Below are 19,081 nucleotides of genomic sequence, written 5' to 3'. Positions count from 1 at the left end.
AGTTATTCGAAGTAGAGATTCACGTATATTTTTCAACAGCTGTGGGAAGCAGTTGAGTAGCATCCCTACGGCATGCTTTCGACCTACTAGCTGTTAGGTCAGTGTAGCTAACAAGATGACTCATTGTTTATCTTAATGGAAATAATATTTAGTAAATCATAACTTTGGATGCTTTACAGCAATCCATAAAATAAACTGCCCGATATAGCCACTTCAGTCTCCAATTTCAATTAAGTTGTTAATCTCCTATTGCATTTTATTTTGTTCTAGAGCAAACAAGATGCTCGCTTCGTTACCTGCTTCTCATTTCCTGTGTTAAGCACATTATGCTGGTACTGAAAGATTGGTAATTGCATAATTTCAGAATCACCTTCGACTTGGCCCATTATGACCTCAGATACCAATGCGCCATAAAATAACAAACAATCAGAATCAGGTGGTCTCGTGAACAGCTGGCCAGCTAGATCTAGGCCTTTGAAAATGACCTCCCGGTGCACCCTTCGCCTGAGTGTCTCTAGTTTAGGGCACCACCAGAGGACAGCATTTTCCTGGGACCTTTCTCCTTAAAAACTGTCTCAGTGGCTTTTATAATTAAATCACCTATTCATCAGGATGTAGTTGATCATTTTGATGCGGAGGATTCCCTAGAAGGTAATATGTAATTTTTCAGCATATTTAGCCCAATTAGGCTTGTTCATAGTATATATGATTATGTCATAAACTGGGGGGACGCTGATTTAGTTGGCATGTAATTGCACAGTGGTCGGACGTAGTTCAGGGGCCTCCAATTTGTTATTTTGTTTGCCATGACAGCTGGGGCCATGGTGATGTCTACTGCACTCTTGTGCAACTATTTGTTGCTAGATTGTGTGACTAGTTAAGAATTCTCATGAGTGAAGTGGCTATGAAAATCTCCAGGCCCTGCCCATTTAGAGTGCCCGCTTTGTCTGTTCTCTTTGAGGTAGTTCTTTCAAAATTATGGCTATATTACAGAGGTGATCTACAGTTAACATTTGAGGATACAAGTATTCGATTTCCAGGCAATGTGATTTTGGCAGTATTTAAATACTGCAGATATGGATCTATGTTTTGTCCTGGTTAGAGAGATATGACGTGGAAACTTCCTAGAGGAGTGATGATTTGGGCACAAGTTGCTGTAGGAGAGCAAATATAGACAATCCTGGTTACAGTGAAGGTAGTATTTCTTATGATTAAGACTGCCCACGTTGTGTCTGTGGAGGCCTCAATGAATCTGTATGATTTTGGATATCCCCGAACCCTAGCTAGCTCCAAGCAAAGGTGGAAGTCTGGAGGGAGGTATACCGCTCCTTAAGAAATTCGTATACACGACTAATGAGACAGAAGAAAAAAAGAGTCATGGTGGGCAATTGTTGGTACCTCTGGTAATGCAAACCCTTGGGGTTTGGGTTTTGTCTACCGTATAGTTACTAACAAGCTGCCAAAAGGTGATGTCATGCACGCCAATGACACCATAACGGAACATCAACCGACACCTGGGACGGAACAGTCAATAATATTTTCTGTTCCCAAATGATGACCAGACTCTCACTCTTGAACAACAGCTGCACGGCAATACACAGGAAAACTATGCTGGCCATTTCTGTTGACTTTGCTCGAGCTTTTGACACCCTATGGTGGCCCGGCATTCTCAGAAGGCTGTTCCAACAAATATACCGCAGAACTTATATGAATACATCAAAGATTACCTCAGAAACAGGAAAATTGCAGTAACGACCAGATATCAGCGCATGCATAGAAATTTTACCTATTTATGCCCACAAGGTTCAGTACTGTGTCCCTGTTTTTGGAAACTAGCGCTGGACGAGTTGCTGGGCGTTGACAAAGCCGCTTTTGCAGTTGATCTTGTCCTTCTGAAGGGTAACACTAGAAGAGAATTAGAAGATGCGGCAAACCACGCCCTGAACCTCTTACAGAGCCGTGCCAAAACTCACAAGTTGACTATATTCAACGCCAAAACTAAATATATCTTACTAAAAGATAAACTATAGATAGCCATGACAATAGAGGTGAAATACCTGGGTATTATCTTTGACTCAAAGCTGACCTTCCACCCTCATCTTGCGTATGTTGGCAACAAAGTGAGAAGCTATGCTGGCATGATAGCTAGTATTAGCAGGACAGACTGGTGCTTTAAAAGTAAAACTCTTGCACTTATCTTCAAGGCAATTTTCCTCCCAGTAATAACATATGGGGCTGGTGTGGTTCCCTAGGATGCTGTTGGTCACCAACAGAGCCAAACTAGGAGCAATCCATCGTGTCATTTTGCTTACTATAACTAGGGCATGCCGCACGGTTAGTACCCCTGTTGTGCAGGTTCTGGCTGGTCCGCTGCCTTTGGACCTGGAAGTAATCAGAAGCCTGCACTACAGGCTCAAAAGACAAATTCCTGCCAGCATCATGGGAATCACCCTTGATCTGGCAGTTGACTCCAAACAAGAGAGAAAAAGAATCCTGACCTGCCTGCTCCAACACTAAGACAGGTAAAGACACTCAGATAAAGGGGATGTCAGTAGGAGGTTCCTCTCACAGGTAATCCTAGTTTTCCCATTGACATCATGCTGGTTTGCACCAGGACTATCTCGTTTTTGCTGACAGGGTGTGGATCCCTAAATGCTAAACTGTGTCAATTGAGCCTCATACAGGACTCATGTGTTCGTTAATTACCAAATTGGAGATAAAACCACACTACTCTCGCCTGAGACCGATTAACTCATAAAAATTGCTCTCGTCATCGATGGGACTCGAACTCAGCGTTTTCCATCCGGTGTGGGGAGAAAAGCGATCATACCAACTGTGCTACCCACGAGGTCACTGTGTCTGTATATAAATGTCTGTGAAGGTCTGTTCTTATGTATGTATGTAAATGTGTTTGTCTGTATGTGACTTTGAAGGCCTGTCTGATATGTTTTTGGTGACTGTCTAAATGCTCTTCTTTGTGGGTAGAGGTCTGCTTAACCTGGAAAAAAAATGAAATTATTAGTATGATTGTATATACCTGGGAAGAATGAAAGGCTGTGTGTGTGTTGTTCTAGAAGGCCCCCTCCCCGTATTGGACTGCTGGGGAGGAACCCCCGATGCTCTGCTGACGCTTTCCCCTCCTGTGTGGCTGGCGTGGGATCCGCTGACACTGGCGCCAGCTGGCCTGGTAGGTGTGGGAATATATACATAGAACCACTGTCCTCAGAGCGCCCCCCCCCCAAATAGGGAGCCCTGGTCCTATACTTTATTCCCCTGAACACCCTTCTCTCTACACCCACCTCCATCCCCACTTTCGGCTGGTGGGTTCTACCACCACAAATCTTTGACAAAAAATAGAGAGCGTAACCACCGTGCTAACTGTAAGAACTTGCGTAGTCAGTGACTAGAGGCTTTCTTAAACGACGCTAAGTTATTCCTTCGTTTTATTTTTATTTATTATTTTCTCCTAAAAGATAGCCGATTACAGCCATTGACAGGATGTGTATATTCACATTCTGTTCATATAAAGGAAATCAAATCAAATGAACTAAAATCGGAACATCTACACTAAAACTGTCACTATTGTCGCATAATCTTTTGGAAGTGAAGATGCGATTCAGAACGGATGTGTAGTGGTGCCATCTAGTGGTTTAACCAACAGAAAATTTCTCAATATCGTTATTCAGTTCAAGTCAAGGTTATTTGCATGTAAAAAGTGCTAGACACTGATCGATTTCTTCTTACTGCTTCCATTCACTTTTTTTCCCTCTTTTTATAAAGGTGGGTGGTATGCTAATGCAGGAAATAACTGAATGGAAGGAGAAAACGACTGCCAAAATTGAAATTTCAATGACTGCACGGAGAAGGAGGGTTTAGACGTCCTCGTACAATGCAAAATCGGGTCATTCACTTTATATCCCCTGTCCTGAGAGCGTTTCTATCCCACATAGCCCCCCCCCCCCTTTTGAAACCAAGTCCCGAAGAAGAAAAGGAGCTTACCTGAGTCGGATGAAGACCAATTCGCTGGTCAGCAAAAAAAAATAAAACATTTTATTTCGCTCCCTCTTAAAATTCAGGGTGATTCTTGTAGATTTGACATTGCTGAATTCAAATATGGCAACCATATTGCTGTATTCCCACCAACTGTAACTCTCACCAATTTTAAGGAAAAGAGATTAAAGTCAAAAAGTTTCTAATAAAAAAAGATTTCATATATTTTAAGAAAATGTTACATACAGTACTAAATATTGAGCAATGGGTCTATTGACCTTATTCTATTTACAAAAATGTTTATCTGAAAACAAAACACTTATTTTGTCGTTTTTTTGTCTTTTATAATAGTCCACCTGTGCGAGATTCCAACAGTAAAACAAAAATGATATTCCAACACATTTGGACTCCATTTTCCCTGGTATCTTTTTTCCATTTGAGAAATGTCTTGGTGAAACCTTTCACAGTGTTCATCGGAGACCACTCCCAAGTTTTAGGGAAAAAGAGTCTAAAAGGAATGCAGGAAATGAAGCTTAAACGACATGTTGCATCCCAACTCTCTGTAAGCTAAAATTAGCTCATCCACAATTTCACTGTAGTTTTGTGATTACTCATTTCCTAAAAAGTTCCGGCAGACGTTTTCGAATGCGTTCCAGTCTCTTATTTCTGTAGTATTTAATTTTTTAGTGAATTCCTCATCTTGGAACAGCAGTTTGATTTGAGGACCCACAAAAATTCCCTCTTTTATCTTGGCTTCTCTGATATCTTTTTTGTCCATCGCCTTCACAAATATTTTTTTTTATCAAACCTAGCTTGATGTGCAATGGAAGTAAATAGATTTTTGGCTTATCCACCAAGGAGGACGTGCTACATTTTTCTGGCCTGGTATAGTTTCTATATAGTTCCAATCCTTCGCTCGGCTGTCCCACTCGCATAAAAATCAACAGTATTTAGTGTATCCACCTTGTAACCCAGTCAACAAAGCTACCACTTTTAGGTCCACACAAATATTCCATTTGTAATTCTTGATAGCATATTTTTGCAAAATAACCAATAGGTTTTCGTACGTTTCCTCCATGTGAACTGCATGTGGGCTACTGGTATAGATGGATATTTATTTCCATTATGGTGTAAAACTGTTTTCATACTGACTGGATGAATCGATGAAAAGCCTCCACTACTCGGTGACGTGTGCTCCAGATGCAACTCTTTCATTAATTTCTGGACACTGTTACAATAAGCCAAAGCACCATCCATGGAGTAATAGGTCGTTATGTTAGATTGCCTCTTCCTATAAAAACACCTTGACACCCTTTTCAAGATTTCACTGCTGAAACCGTGATCGTTCAATTCTGCCTGAATGATTAGATGCAGCTTTGCGGTATCAAGAGTTGAAAAGTCTGGTTCTGTACTCGTTCTGGGTTCTGCATCTTCAGGAGACTCCTTTTCAGATCCTGAATCAGAGTCAAGTCCATAAGTTTCTGGTAGCTTTGGCACTGTATCATCGTATCTACTTTACTTTTTGGCACTATCTATTTATGCTTGGATTTCCCAGAAACATTGGTCATGCAAAAGTAATAATCGTTCATGTGGTCTCGAGGTTCCCGCCACATCACCGGAATAGCAAAAGGCATCGATTTATGACCACCTCTAAGCCAGCCTGTTAATGTCCTTGAACATGATCTACAGAAAATCTTTGGAGCCCATACTTTATCTTGAAAATAGATAAAGTATGGGCTCCAATAGAGTTCCAATGAACTCCAAAAATAGAGTTCGTAGGCTTTTCTCATAAGTTGTGACAGTGGCTTCTACTGCGATTTTAATACCACTTCTCCGCAAATGTGGCAAAAGCTATCAGGCTTATTTCGCATAGAACGCGACATATTTCATGCATGGTTGAGGTACGCGCACATGAGAACACAATTAAAAAATTGTAGATATTTATTTCTACTTTGAACACAGTTCACGATTTACATTAATGCACACAACATTTGTTTACAAACACTAATTCCCTAAAGCACTTGTTCACCACTTGCTCTCTGAAACACACTTTTTGAAATACGAAAATGTTTGCTTGGTGTGGAACCCACTCGTATATATACCAGTAGAAAAAGTTTCTAGAAGGCTCGCAATATTTCTAGAGAACGCTGTTGAAAGTTCTAGAATCTTCCAGATATATCCAAATCACTTTCTTCCTCAAATAACAGTATTCTGGAACGTTCCAGAATATACTTGAATGTTGTTGAAAGCTCCTTAATCTCCTAAAAAAATGATTTCAGGGAAGAAATAATTTCCACAGATTCCACAAAGGAAATAATTTCCACTGCCGACCAGTTTAAACTCAGCCCTTCCTTAAAATGAACAATGAATCCGACTCTTTCTCAAGTGAGGGAGCTCAAAATGGCTTCATTTTTATTCAAACTAATCACCACCTGACTGAATGCACTTATTACCCCCTTCTAAAAGTTTTAAAAGAGTAGTCAGTGAAGGTATCCAAAAAGAGTTGTTCAGTTCGGGGTTACGTTTTTCTTTATGTCCTCAACATACTGAAATCTCTTTCCTTTGAGGGCACTTTTCATCTTGGGAAGGACTGGTGCTAGATCGGGAGAGTTGAATGGTTGACCCTGTACAATGCCATGTTTTGTCAGAAATGTCGTGCAACAAGAACCAGCTGCCTTTCTTTTGAAACTGTGGCTTACCCGGGAAATGTGCTTCAAATAGCTTTTGAAGGACTTGTACGTAGAACGCAGCACTGACTATCTCCCATTTAGGTATAATTTCCTTGCGAATAACAGCCTGTTTATCGAAAAACATGATCAGCATTGTCTAGATTCTGTAAAGAAAACATTTTGAGCCTTAATGATTATTTGTAAGTCCATTGCATGCTCTGACGCTTCGTCCCTGGGTCATACTGAAACAGCGAAAACTCATCTCCTCGAGTGACAATACACTCGAGGAAATTAGGTTCTCTTGACAAGTCAAACGAAATCTTCGCATGATGACTACGTTGCTTCTGTTCATCCGTGAGACTGTGTAGCACAAATTTTGCACAGGCCTTCTTTTTTCATAAATCTTCATACAGAATTTGAGGAATCGTCTCCTTATTCATATCCAACTCATTAGCTATCATTCTGAGGGTCAAGCGACGATCTCTTACCACAATTTCCCAAACCCTTGAACCTTTATCCTCATTTCGAGAGGTTGACGAACTTCCACTTTTTGGGTCATCGCGAATATCCTCTGAACTGTTTATACCATTCAAACATTTAATGAGATTTAAGAGATTGTGGAATTTAACATTTAAGAGATTGTCCAATAGGCTGACTGCGACGAGTCAGCCTATTGGACAATCTCTGTACCTCCATCTGTTGGAGGTGGTACAGTTGTTGTTATAGGGTTTTAGGAGCATCAGCGATCATCGATTTTCTGTTTGCTGGATGAAAAATACGGTAGTTTCCGGGAGAAAAACCATTCTAGCCAAACGAGACCGAATAACTCAGCCACGTGTGAAAAAAGCCCATAAACGTTCCTCACATCATCGACGGCACTCGAACTCGGATTCCTTTTCACTCGGTTGGAAGAACGGCCAATCCTAACAACTGTGCTACCAAGAGGGCACACAAGACTTGTGCACTGAAACGAAAGGACTACAGTGAGTCAAATATCATCGAAGTGGCTACTCAATATATATAACTCTAAAAATATGAAAGAAAGAAGGAAGAAAAAATATTGCCGGATTTCTATTGGTCAGATTCTAATGAAATTTTGCAGATGGCTCCAGAAATCGTTCTAAAAAAAATCCAAATATAAAATATCATGAAAATTCTCCCACTGTGGGTTGAGTTGTGACACAGTATGGATGGATATGAAGATTTATGCATTTATGAATAAAATGCGAACAAAAATAGCCTTGTTATATGCATTCTTGAATTACTTGGAAGTATAAGCTAGGTCTTCAAAATTATTTTGGGATTTCACTTTTAGGTGGATTGGGGAAGGCCTGGAAAGGAAATTCCGGTTCGAAAATATTTCTAAAAACTCCTCCCGGGCAAGCAAGTGAACAATCACTTTTCACCCTCTCTTTCCCTCCCCAGTTAGCAAACTTTTTCTTCCCTTACTCTTCGTCCACTCCGTTTCCGGTAATTTTGGACCTAAAAAATTGATATCCGGGAATGAGCGCATAGTTTTCAAGCAAATTAAAATATTCTAGCGCAATTCTTATATTTCTATATTAAATTTTAACCAACTGGTTTCGACTGTCTCTTTGAACAAAGAATTAATCTTTGTTCAAAGAAGTCATAATGACAGTAAACTGGAAGTAGGAGCCGTGACAAATATGTTAATCTACAAAGGGACAAAAAAAAAAATGTATTTTTTTCTCTCATAACGATCCTGAGTGCGAAATGCATGATGGGAGAATATTTACGTAATTACCAGTAGTTGGTCTTGCCTCCAAATAAGTTAGCTGGTCTTGCCTCCAAATAAGAAATTTAATAGATAAAGGACTTTTCGCATACTTGTAAGCAGAAAAATTATGTTTAGTACAAGTTTTGCGGCTAAAGATCAGACGTGAGGAATTTTTATGGGCCTTTTTCACAACTTGGCTGAGTTAATCGGTCTCTGGCGTGGGTAGCATGGTTTTTTCTCCCGGAAACTCGGGTTTTTCGTCCAGCAAACAGAAAATCAACCGCAGAACACACTCAATTTACAGACAGTATACTCGGAGCAATATGGTCTTAGTTGCTGCTGCTCCTAAAACCCTACTACTACAACAACAAGCAATACAGAGGCAACTCGTGGTGAAGTGCCTACACAGGGCTTACATAAATAGGATATGACCCCCCTGTACAACGCGTAACCATGTAATACAAATTGCTTGTTTTGTTTATATTTTCACATATGGCACAGTGGCGATTTGATGCATCTTAATGTGCACATTGAAATACAACGGACTTGGAAGAAAAGATTTTAGAAAAAGTTAATTGTTTTTTTAATGCTGAATAATGGGGAAGCACAAAATGGGTTGTTGTTGTCATAATAGAGGTTTTAGGAGCATCAGTGACTAAGGGTATATTGCTCCTTGTATACTATCTATAAATTGCGTGTGTTCTGTGATCGATTTTTTGTTTGCTGGGCGAAAAACAACGGTTTCCGGGAGAAAAAACCATCTTCCCCCTTCTGAGACCGACTAACTCAGCCACGTTGTGTAAAAAACCACTTAAAACATTCCTTATATCATCGACAGGACTCGAACTCATGCCTTTTCCACCCGGTGGGGGAAGACGGCGATTCTACCAACTGTGCTACCCACGAGAGCACAAAATGGATGAGAAAATATAAGAACTTTATTCCCACAGTGCTGTACACAATATACTTCATGTGGTACTGGAAGAGTAGGATATTTTCCACAATTATCTCATTAAAATGCTTAATAGAATAATAAGGGAAATCTGCATTAATGTGGAAAATGCGACTTTTCTTTTCTGTATCTCGTGCAGCAATTACAAAGACTTGCTTTGAGCGTGTTCTAAGATGAAATATTGGTGTTGTGAATTGCTAATTATTTATACACTGTACTTCCAAAAGTACTGGGTGATCGTTTTCAATAAGAACCCACGAAAATGCGAATAACTTAGAATAAAATAAGCATGCAATTCACAAGTAGCATTCTTTAATGATACCTAATTTTTCATAAAAAAAAATGTTAAAAAACATCACGAACAACATTACCGAGTACAAAGATTCATGTTCGAAAAGGGTGCCTGCAGCGTGCTGGGGTGATGTTGGATATGTTTTGCTAATCAATTCTGTAAGAACTGTGTGGATTATTGTTGTAGGCATTATCTTTGACATAGCTCGCAAAAAAGAAGTCCAATATCAACAAATCTAGCTAGCCGGGTGACGACTTTTGAAATTATGCGATCTCCTAACAAGGACACCTGGGCCATAGATGAACATGAAGTGTAACTTGTTGTCTAATCTTTCTGAAACCACACTTTAACAATCTCTTCTTCAGTGAGGTGTACCAGAAATTCGTGAACTATGTCAATGTACAGCTGGATGTTATGGTTTCTACGAAAAAGATGGGCCCAACAATCTTGCGGCAGATCATCGCGTACCACACTAATCTTCGCAGGGTGTAGGGGCATTTCATATGCTGCATCAGAATTTTCTGTACACATTTTCTGTGATATTTTATTCTGTTGTACAAACCTCTATATTGACTCGCTGGACTTGCTCCCAGGCTCTCCCTAACGTCTGTAAAACTTTCCTCAGTGGCAACAGTTGACGACTCACATTACTCGAACATTTTCACAAGTTTACGCAGATTTTGATGGCATCTTAAGGCATCGAAATCTTTACAAAAATCACGTTAAGTAGTTTTAAACGACTCTGAGGTAGTTCCACCATTAATACACGCTTCTCGATACTGAAAGCCATATTATTCCTTCTTCTCCTTGCACTACACATGCGCATTTGTAGTTTTGCAAGTTGTCGACAGCTGGAGACTGCACAGAACGTTACTTGTAAATTTTGTCTCAAGTATTCTTTTACCCCTGAAGTTATTAGCATTTTTATGGGTTCTCATTTAAAATTATCACTCCTGTATTTGGACAATATTTTGAAAATAATATCAGAATCAGAAAATTATTGTGCAATATCTGGATTCGCGCTCGTATCGCGTTGGTTGTGGTCTTGGAATAACGTATCTGTTTGAGATGGAATCTGTATAAATCTATGAACCAGCTATCTATAAGCTTGGCTATAGTGAATTGAGTGTTATTTTGGTGGTATATGTTTCCTGTCGTGATGAAAGATTTGTAGAACTCAATTGCTAACTTACAAGGGGTTTCTGGAGTCTGGGACAGGGCGGTCACTCTTCAGTGCGTTGCTTGCAGCGACGTTGAAGGCATGACGAAGGTAAGGGTCTCCAATACTTGGTGGTAATTCTCCCTCAACGTACATTTGTTCGTTGAATACCACCACCCTGCTAGGACCCTGCAAATAGAGTAATGGGCTCTTTTAGTTTAAATAGTAGGAAAGTTAACTGAAATTCTAACATAGAGATGTTAAAAATTAAATAATTAGTGCAGATAAATAAATATTATTCATTATGACTGTGAGCTGGCCATGATCTTTTTAAATTCTATAGAGACGGTCCGAGAACTGTGCACTATAGCTGCATAATATCCAATTCTGCCTTTATCTATCAGTCGATTCATTTGAGAAAATAGAGGCAAGCAACTTTTGTTTCTTTTGATGACAGCGAGGTGTGTTTACATGTAAGAACTGATTTGTAAGAGGCTCTGTGGGAAGTACCACAAGAAAGAATTTTAATTCACAATACCTGGATAAAATTACAAATACCTATTACAAACAAGTTAATTGCTTTGGAACTAGGTCAGGTCCATTCTAAAAATGTTTCTTCCGATAATTAGAAACCTTGTACGACTGACAATGTGGGTGAATGGGTAGGACATGCACGTAACTGCATACGATTTGCAAGTAGGTGCTTAGATAAATACAATAGATACAATATATAGCAATTTTTGCCTTCATGGACGCGAGGCTGGGTTTTAGAACTCAGGAAGATAGAAGACTGCATCGTAAGTGAAAAAAATAGAAATTAAATAAAAGAATATGAATGCAATACAAATAAGAAATAATGACAGAAAAATAAGCACGCAGAATAACAAACACGAAAAGCTATAATGCTTCCTGAACTGACTGAACAATTTGGTTTAGAAGAATTCTTTCCTTGTGGATTCAAGGAGAACATCGGTTATCCTTGTGGTTTAATCAGTTGGCATGCGTCTTTGCATTTGTGAAAATCGTGGCCATTTAAAACACAACCTATACTCTGTTTCGCCCTAAGTTGACGTCAAAGAAAAGACTACTTAAACAGTTTATACCTGTTTTTATGCAATACTCCGAAATAGTTTCGCGAAAAAAGTAGTTTAATAGAACGACCAGAATTTAATGTTACATAAATTTAGATTTATTATATTTTTGTGGAAGAACTGGCACAATAAACATTGCACATTTTTTCTTATTACTGTTATGTGTATATCCGTCCTTATGTAAAAGTGACCTCACCACCGTGAACTGTCTTTCTCTCTGACCTTGGTACGGAATGCAGCACTGCTTTGTAAACTATCCCGCGAATTTTGTTTCTATTTCGTATTTCAAAAGAACAACGGGCCCAACACCGAACTCTGGGAAGCTTCCCAGGGTTCCGTGTTGGGCCCGTTATTCTTTTTCTGTATTTATCAGTGCTGTTGATTACAATATGCCATTTGTTATGTGAGCAGGCCCCCCTCATCTTTCTGAGTGATGTGAATGTAGGCTGAAATAGAGTATAGACCATTGCGTTGAAGTATTTTACTGAAATTGTTTTTTTTTTATTATTATATGTAAATATTCTTACCTTCTAGTATATTGTAATTTCTAAGCAAGATAAAAATACCGGTATTTCTTGCACGCCTTGCATATTATCATAGTATATTTTTACGGTTTAGAGAGGGGGGGAGATTTTGTTCGTTTCCTCCTATTGAGATACAATAAGACTTTACAGGTTTTTCTACACGGTGTGAAAGAACAGTGGTTGTAACCAGTTTACTAGCTTTGATGTGATTTAGATTTAAACGACCAAGTCAAAGAAAATTTGCATCGCACACTACTTGGCCACTTGCCGAGATGGGGAAACCCCTGGTGCCGTCAGACAACTAACACACCCTTCCTACTTGGCCACTCTATTAGTGCCATGCAGGTTTAAGCTGTATGCAACAATATATGCAAAAATATGTAAGATAATTACACCACATGATATGTGAAGTGTCCCAGAAAGTGTAATAAGGTTGTGGGACCCGACTAGTGCCCATTAGTTCGCTGGCAATGGAAAATGGAAAGTATCTCATGGACTTCCAAAACGGTAGTATGGCTGTCCATGAGCGTTAAGCAGTTTCTATAGCACAAAGGACGACTTGTTCAAAGGCTAGGGTCATTTGAGCCTCAAACGAAACTGCAGCCGGATATGCAAAGGGCAGGACGAGGTGCTGCTCGATATCTAGATCAGATTATCAAGTGTAGTGATAATCTGATCTAGATACCTCGCTAAATGATGAAACAATTAACCTCCGCAGTTGTGGTCTTCTGCACCGTACATGATTGCAGGAGACGAATTGCGCTTCTTCCTATGGGTGCTGGTGATATCACATTTAGTTAGTACGCGTATAGTTGGGCCCGCCATCTCGTGGCGTGGACGGATACTGGGAAGCAGCCTTCCTTGTGATTGCTGCTTCCGGATAGTTAAGTGGCCAGAAACAACTAACAACACAACACACTACGCAAACATTTTTTTTTTAAGGTCCTAGCCACTGAAATCTTAGGAAATTAGGTGGCAGGACCTGCCAGAGTGAACTATATACTAGTGAGTACCTGGTCTGCCTCCACGGGGCTGAAGTGGGACAACGTCGGGCCTCAGTAGGGGTCTGGCGGCTAAATGACCAGATGAACAACGGTACAAGGCATCAAATATATACAAAGTCCATACACTTTTAAATCTCTGGCTTTTCCAGTCAACTGGTTCACCCACAATGTAAACTACGCGGAGATGGGGGAAACCCCTGGTGCCGCTTGACCCTAAACACACTTTACACTTTACTACGCAAACATGTACTACACTCATTTCTGGCCATTGTACAGAGTTTTGTATATCATCACAGAGAACATGGCGGAGATGAACTAATGTTTAGAATCCGCCTTACATAAGACACAACACATATTCACATAACCTCCACAATTAACAGGTCAGTGCCTGCACCATGCGAAGAGTCCTACAAAGGATGCACTAAGGCACTAGGAGACCTTCGAGGAAGCCATTGATCTCGGACACTAACATGAAAATAGGGATGTATTGGTGCTTGCACTGCAAAAGATAAACATAGAACTGCAGGCAAGTCACGTGGTTCTATGAGTCCCGATCGAAGATTTTCAGCACTGGTGGCAGAATGCACACATGAATCAAACCACACAAGAAAATAGAATCATCCTATCGCGTACAGAGTGCAGTTTGCTGGAGATATTGTAGTGTGTCATGTTTTCGTGTAATGCCCTCGGTCCCCTGACCCTACTGAAGTGCATCATGAACTCCAGAGCATATGTAAATCGTTGCAATCGGTACAACGGGTAATGTTATCTGTTTACTCTCGTAGACAAGGTACTTTCAAGGTGACAGTACAACTATCCACTGTATGAAGGGTGTGAAGGAATACTTCGAGGAGCACGAAGAAAACTTCAAGCATCTCTGCTGGCCAGTCCAATCCTTGGAACTATCTCCTTGAGCATCTATAGGATGATCTGGGAAGGCGTGTTCCTTTCCTGTCCTCTGCCTGTGTCACTCTATGAATTGAGGACAGTTTTTTTACATGAATATACCAATATTTTTTGTGCCTCTTTTTTGTACCTTGTTGACTCCATGACTTCTTGTTGGAGCGTTGCCAGACAGTATTTATAGACTGAAGAATTTAGAATGCTCTTTCACTTCGCAATAGCTAAGTGGTAAAACTGTATTGGACTGTCAGGCAAAGCGTTAATGAATAATGCGTTTCGAATGACGATCCATGTGTCTATGTTTAAATTCTTGGATAATTGAAAGAGAGCACATTTTTTAATTACAATGAAATCGGGATAGAGCCGCAAGAAAAAATGAACTTGATGGATCGCATATTTGATATCTCTGCCTAGTCACGCAACAAGTTTTATGTAGAGAGAGATCTTTCACGCGTCTAGGAACAATGCCCGTATGGAGATTTGTAATTTAGTACTCTGTTAGAGAAATTTAGAACACCGATTTTATAGCCCAATTTTTTTCCTTTGACTGAATCAGGGACAAAGTCACTTCAGGGAAACGCCCAGGTCAAAGACACTGCTCAGATTCTGAGTTAACAGTCACAGAGAATCTGCCGAGGAGAAACAGAGACCCAGAAACAAATTATCGATTCTTCTCAGTGACCTGGCCATGTGGTGAGTTTCTTTCGCTCTTGGAGAAAGATCCAGTTACAGAAATATCTTTGGTTCTGTGACAAGAACTCATTCATACATGGACCTATTCTAGCAGGTAGCGTGGATGCTATCTCTTCATTTTCCTAAACAACCAGACCTGGTTTCTTGTGACCAAGGTGCCCTGACGAACGATGTGTGCTTGGCAGCTGTTGTCATTTTTATCAGCTTTGAGGATTTATTTGAGGCGCCGCTAAACTACAGCATCTTAATAAATCTTGGCTCGTCATACAGCTGCATACCACGTAAAAGCAAAGATTAATCGATACACCAGTCGCCGCTGATGTACCCGCTCTCTCAGAAAGTCATCTCTCCTGGCAAAATATCCGCGCTTGCCGTCATTTGAGCTCGCTTTCTTGGGCGGAACAATTGCAGTCACGCATGAAATAGCGTTTAGCCCGCAAACCGTAGTCGAGCCACAAGACTACTCAGAGCAACAGTAATATAACGCCCTCTACAGCAATAAAAGTTGTCTCTGAAAATGAAGTGCTAATGGCAAACCACAGTCTTTATTTAATGAAAAAAAGTTCAGAGGCTAATAGGTTTAACCGCATACTTGCATCCTACTGTGTTAATTATTCACATCGGATTACTGTCCAAATTTAGGTAATCTCACATAAGAAATAATTGACTAAATATATATATTTTTAATTACAACAAAAATTATTATTGACAATTCGTGGTAGATTTATAAACCAGTTATTAAAACTTCATTTACAGTAATTAACTCATGACATTTGGGCGACTAAGATATTAATTTTTTATCCTTTTTAATTTCTTTAACAGGTTGTTTACAGTAGATTTAGGATTCACCACGCCATCTGGCCTCGGAAGAACAAACAACGTTGCGTCATAGTTGTGCCAAGAAACAGAATAAAATATAATGACAAATAATAACAGAATTTCATTGTAAAGTTTGATTTAGTCAATATTTCTATTCAAATCATAATAAAAAAAAGTAAATAAAATTTTCCTGTTATCAATCTTTTGAATTAACAGTAGGTGGCCATAGCTGCTCAGACTACATCAGTTGTTGTTATTTACCACAATGTCGTCTGCGAAGTCAAGCTACAAACGTAAGTTGTAATTAAAATTTTCTGTTTTCCATTAGTAAATTAAAGCATATCATTAAAAAAAGGAACAGAATGCGTTAAATAATTATTTTAAATGATTTCAGTAAAGCTTATTAAGTTGTATATAACTTCCTAATGTGCTGAGATAGAATATGAATTGAATATTAGTCTCATATACAATGTATTAGTATCAAATCCTTTTGGTTTTTCTACACACACACACACATATATATATATATAAAAATATATATAAATAAATATATATGTTTATTTATGGTAATTACTCAGAATAATAGAGTATGCAATAAGCCAAGCATTAATGCGATGTTTACGTTGACAATGCATTACATTTTTCAAACCTATCCAGATCTCCAAATGCTTTCTCCCCCCCCTCGTTCTTTAGCTTTCTTCTTTCAAAGATCACAGTCTAGAATTTCAACTGTAACTTCTCAAACTTCAGCACTATACGCAAGATGATAGCCTCTATGAATGACATTAGTTTGGTTTATAGCTGTATTTCACCGGCTAAGTATGAATACAGAAGATACGTCTCCCCCTTTCATTTTGTGAAAAATCTTCACTATTGTCCAAATTTAAATTTCATTTATTTTTTATACGAACCAATAAATTTTATTATTATTGTAGGATATGTATAAAATTTCACGTGCCACTGGACGGTTGTACTGATAAGAAATTTTATTTTTAAAGAATGTGGGGGGGGGGGGGAATAGTTACTGAGTTCTTATCTCCTTTTAATGTTTTGACATATCAAGATCACTCATTTATTAAATATGGCAGCCGTTGAAACCAACGAATATTTCAAGTATTATGTATATAATTATCAGTATATTTGAAGATATTGCACTATATTTGATTAATTGTATTTTGACTTTTCGATACAAGCCGAATTACGTTGATTATGCTTTTGTTATATTATGTTATGTTTTCGACTATGTTGTTCATCCTTATTAAATAATTTCTTAGCTTATTTTTAAAAATAAGCTAAAAAAATTACTATTTATAACCTTACTTCCTAAATTGGATTGATGCTTTATAGACTAGAGCATGTCAGGTTGAGTATCATTCTTCACGTTGCCGAATCGTAACTCAGTTTTTTGTTCCCCTTCCCTTAAACGACTGTTACTCCCCCCCCCCCTCATTCACAATATTTGTTTTGAGAAATGATAGATTGGATATTCTCATATCCGACACTTCAGTTATTCTTGGCTCTAAGCCTTATTTCTTCGTTTCATTAATTCCATTATCTTTTGAGTGTTGCAGCTTCTGGGACTGGTTAAGCGTTCGCTGTCTTCTTTTAGAAATGATTACCATCGTCTGTTACTGACTACTGTGACGTGATTTGGTGGCCATTGCAAAGTCAAAAGGCCCTCATGGGTAGCACAGTTGGTAGGATCGCCGTCCTCCCTACACCGAGTGGAAAACACTTGAGTTCGAATCCTGTCGATGACGGTAGGAATTTTTATAGGTCTTTTTCACAATGTGGCTGAGTTAGTCGGTCTTAGATGAGGGTGGCATGGTTTTTTTCTCCTGGAAACTCGGGTTTTTGTCCAGAAAACAGAAAATTGACCTCAGAAAACACGACATTTACAGACATATACACGGAGCAACATGGCCTTAGTTATTGTGGAGTTGGCTGGAGATAGCAATACGACTCTCAGTGCCATCTGAGTCAAAGTGTGACGCGATGTAGTTAGTCATCCTGCAATATAAAATTGTCCCCTTTGCATCTGCATAATGTCTTATTGAAGATCCACATTAATCACTATAAGCTACATGGCAGCTTTGTACCTCTTGAAAGTACATGCTGTTCAGTTCGTCCATCCAAAGGGATGCATTCTCCAACCAGTGCACTGCTCCCTGTTCCCTTTCAGTGATGTTATTGAGGAAATTATTTTATCCCTGACTCCACACTCCACCAGGTTAGTGGACATCTCAAATCATTCCGTAGAGCAAAAGTGGAATCATTAGCAAACAGTACACACTACCATTGGTCTTGGGTCCATGCTGACAACAACAATTCAGGCGCTCTACTGTGACGTGGTGAGGAGAAAACGCGTACCACCGATCTTGCATCGAGCTCATCTTTGAATCTCGCTGTGGAAGAGACATAGTCCTTCTCCAACAGTTCTTCTGGAGACTTTGGAGAAGGTTCTCTTGGAACCGTCTCCAAAGTCTGTGAGCGGCCGTACAATAAACAACACTAAGCCATCTTGTGCCTATATGAGGCTCACTAGCTTCAAGCTTTCATGGTCCTCCAACACAAGCATCTAGCAAAGAGGGTGGGGATTTCATTCTTATCACATAGGCAACCATGGTTGGTTGAGTCACTGAACTAGGAATTATCCCCCCCATTCCCTTACAAAGAGATCGCTGGATAGGCTATGTCAATGGTGACGCCGACTACGTTAATTTGCATTTTGTGAGAAACCAGTGGTATCTTTTGATCTGAAATTATCCATTCGTTGCATATTTCATATATGTAGAAAATATGTTACCAAGTCACTGCCCAAAACGACCATGAGCTCACTGCACAATCAACTGTATCGATCTCTCTCTCTCTCTCTCTCTCTCTCTCCGGCTTTATACGAGAAAACCTATGGCGAGTACCCAACTTAGTCATTGCTGGCCAACAATTTTTTGGAAGATGAAAACATTGTGTGGATTGGTTTGCCTACTCTTCCGACATGAATCTCATCGAGCAAGTCTGGGCATCGGTGGAAGACCATCGGGAAACAGTACTTACATAAGAGTAGCCACTGATCCTGCAACGCCTGATCGATACATCGATAAAAATCACTGGTCTTGGTTTTATCAATGCATTGCGTGTGCGAACGTGTTTGGCGGTTACTGAGGACCATATAAAAGTCGTTGTCCATGCACATGCTGTTCTGTTCATGAATAAAATAAAATCTTTAGTCATAAAATTTTATTATTTT

The 19,081-nt window shown here is 39.4% G+C and overlaps 1 protein-coding gene across 2 annotated transcripts in view; it reads right to left on the bottom strand.

The window, feature by feature from the left end:
* LOC150085082 (polypeptide N-acetylgalactosaminyltransferase 14-like) overlaps window positions 1-19,081 on the bottom strand; it is an 83,622-nt gene that overhangs the window by 29,649 nt on the left and 34,892 nt on the right. The window contains exon 2 of one of the 2 annotated variants that reach the window (XM_090375753.1): window positions 10,835-10,989. The exons of the other annotated variant lie outside the window; for it this stretch is intronic. Within the exon in view, the coding sequence (XP_090231879.1) occupies window positions 10,835-10,989 (155 nt within the window). The remainder of the gene's footprint in view (window positions 1-10,834; window positions 10,990-19,081) is intronic. 2 annotated transcript variants of the gene reach the window in all.

Source organism: Mastigoproctus giganteus, chromosome 6 (assembly GCF_048544385.1).
Source record: "Mastigoproctus giganteus isolate SK-2022 chromosome 6, ASM4854438v1, whole genome shotgun sequence".
NCBI classification, from domain to species: Eukaryota; Metazoa; Arthropoda; class Arachnida; order Uropygi; family Thelyphonidae; genus Mastigoproctus; species Mastigoproctus giganteus.
The sequence above is the reverse complement of the archived record's forward strand: the minus strand, read 5'-3'. Positions and strand labels throughout refer to the sequence as shown.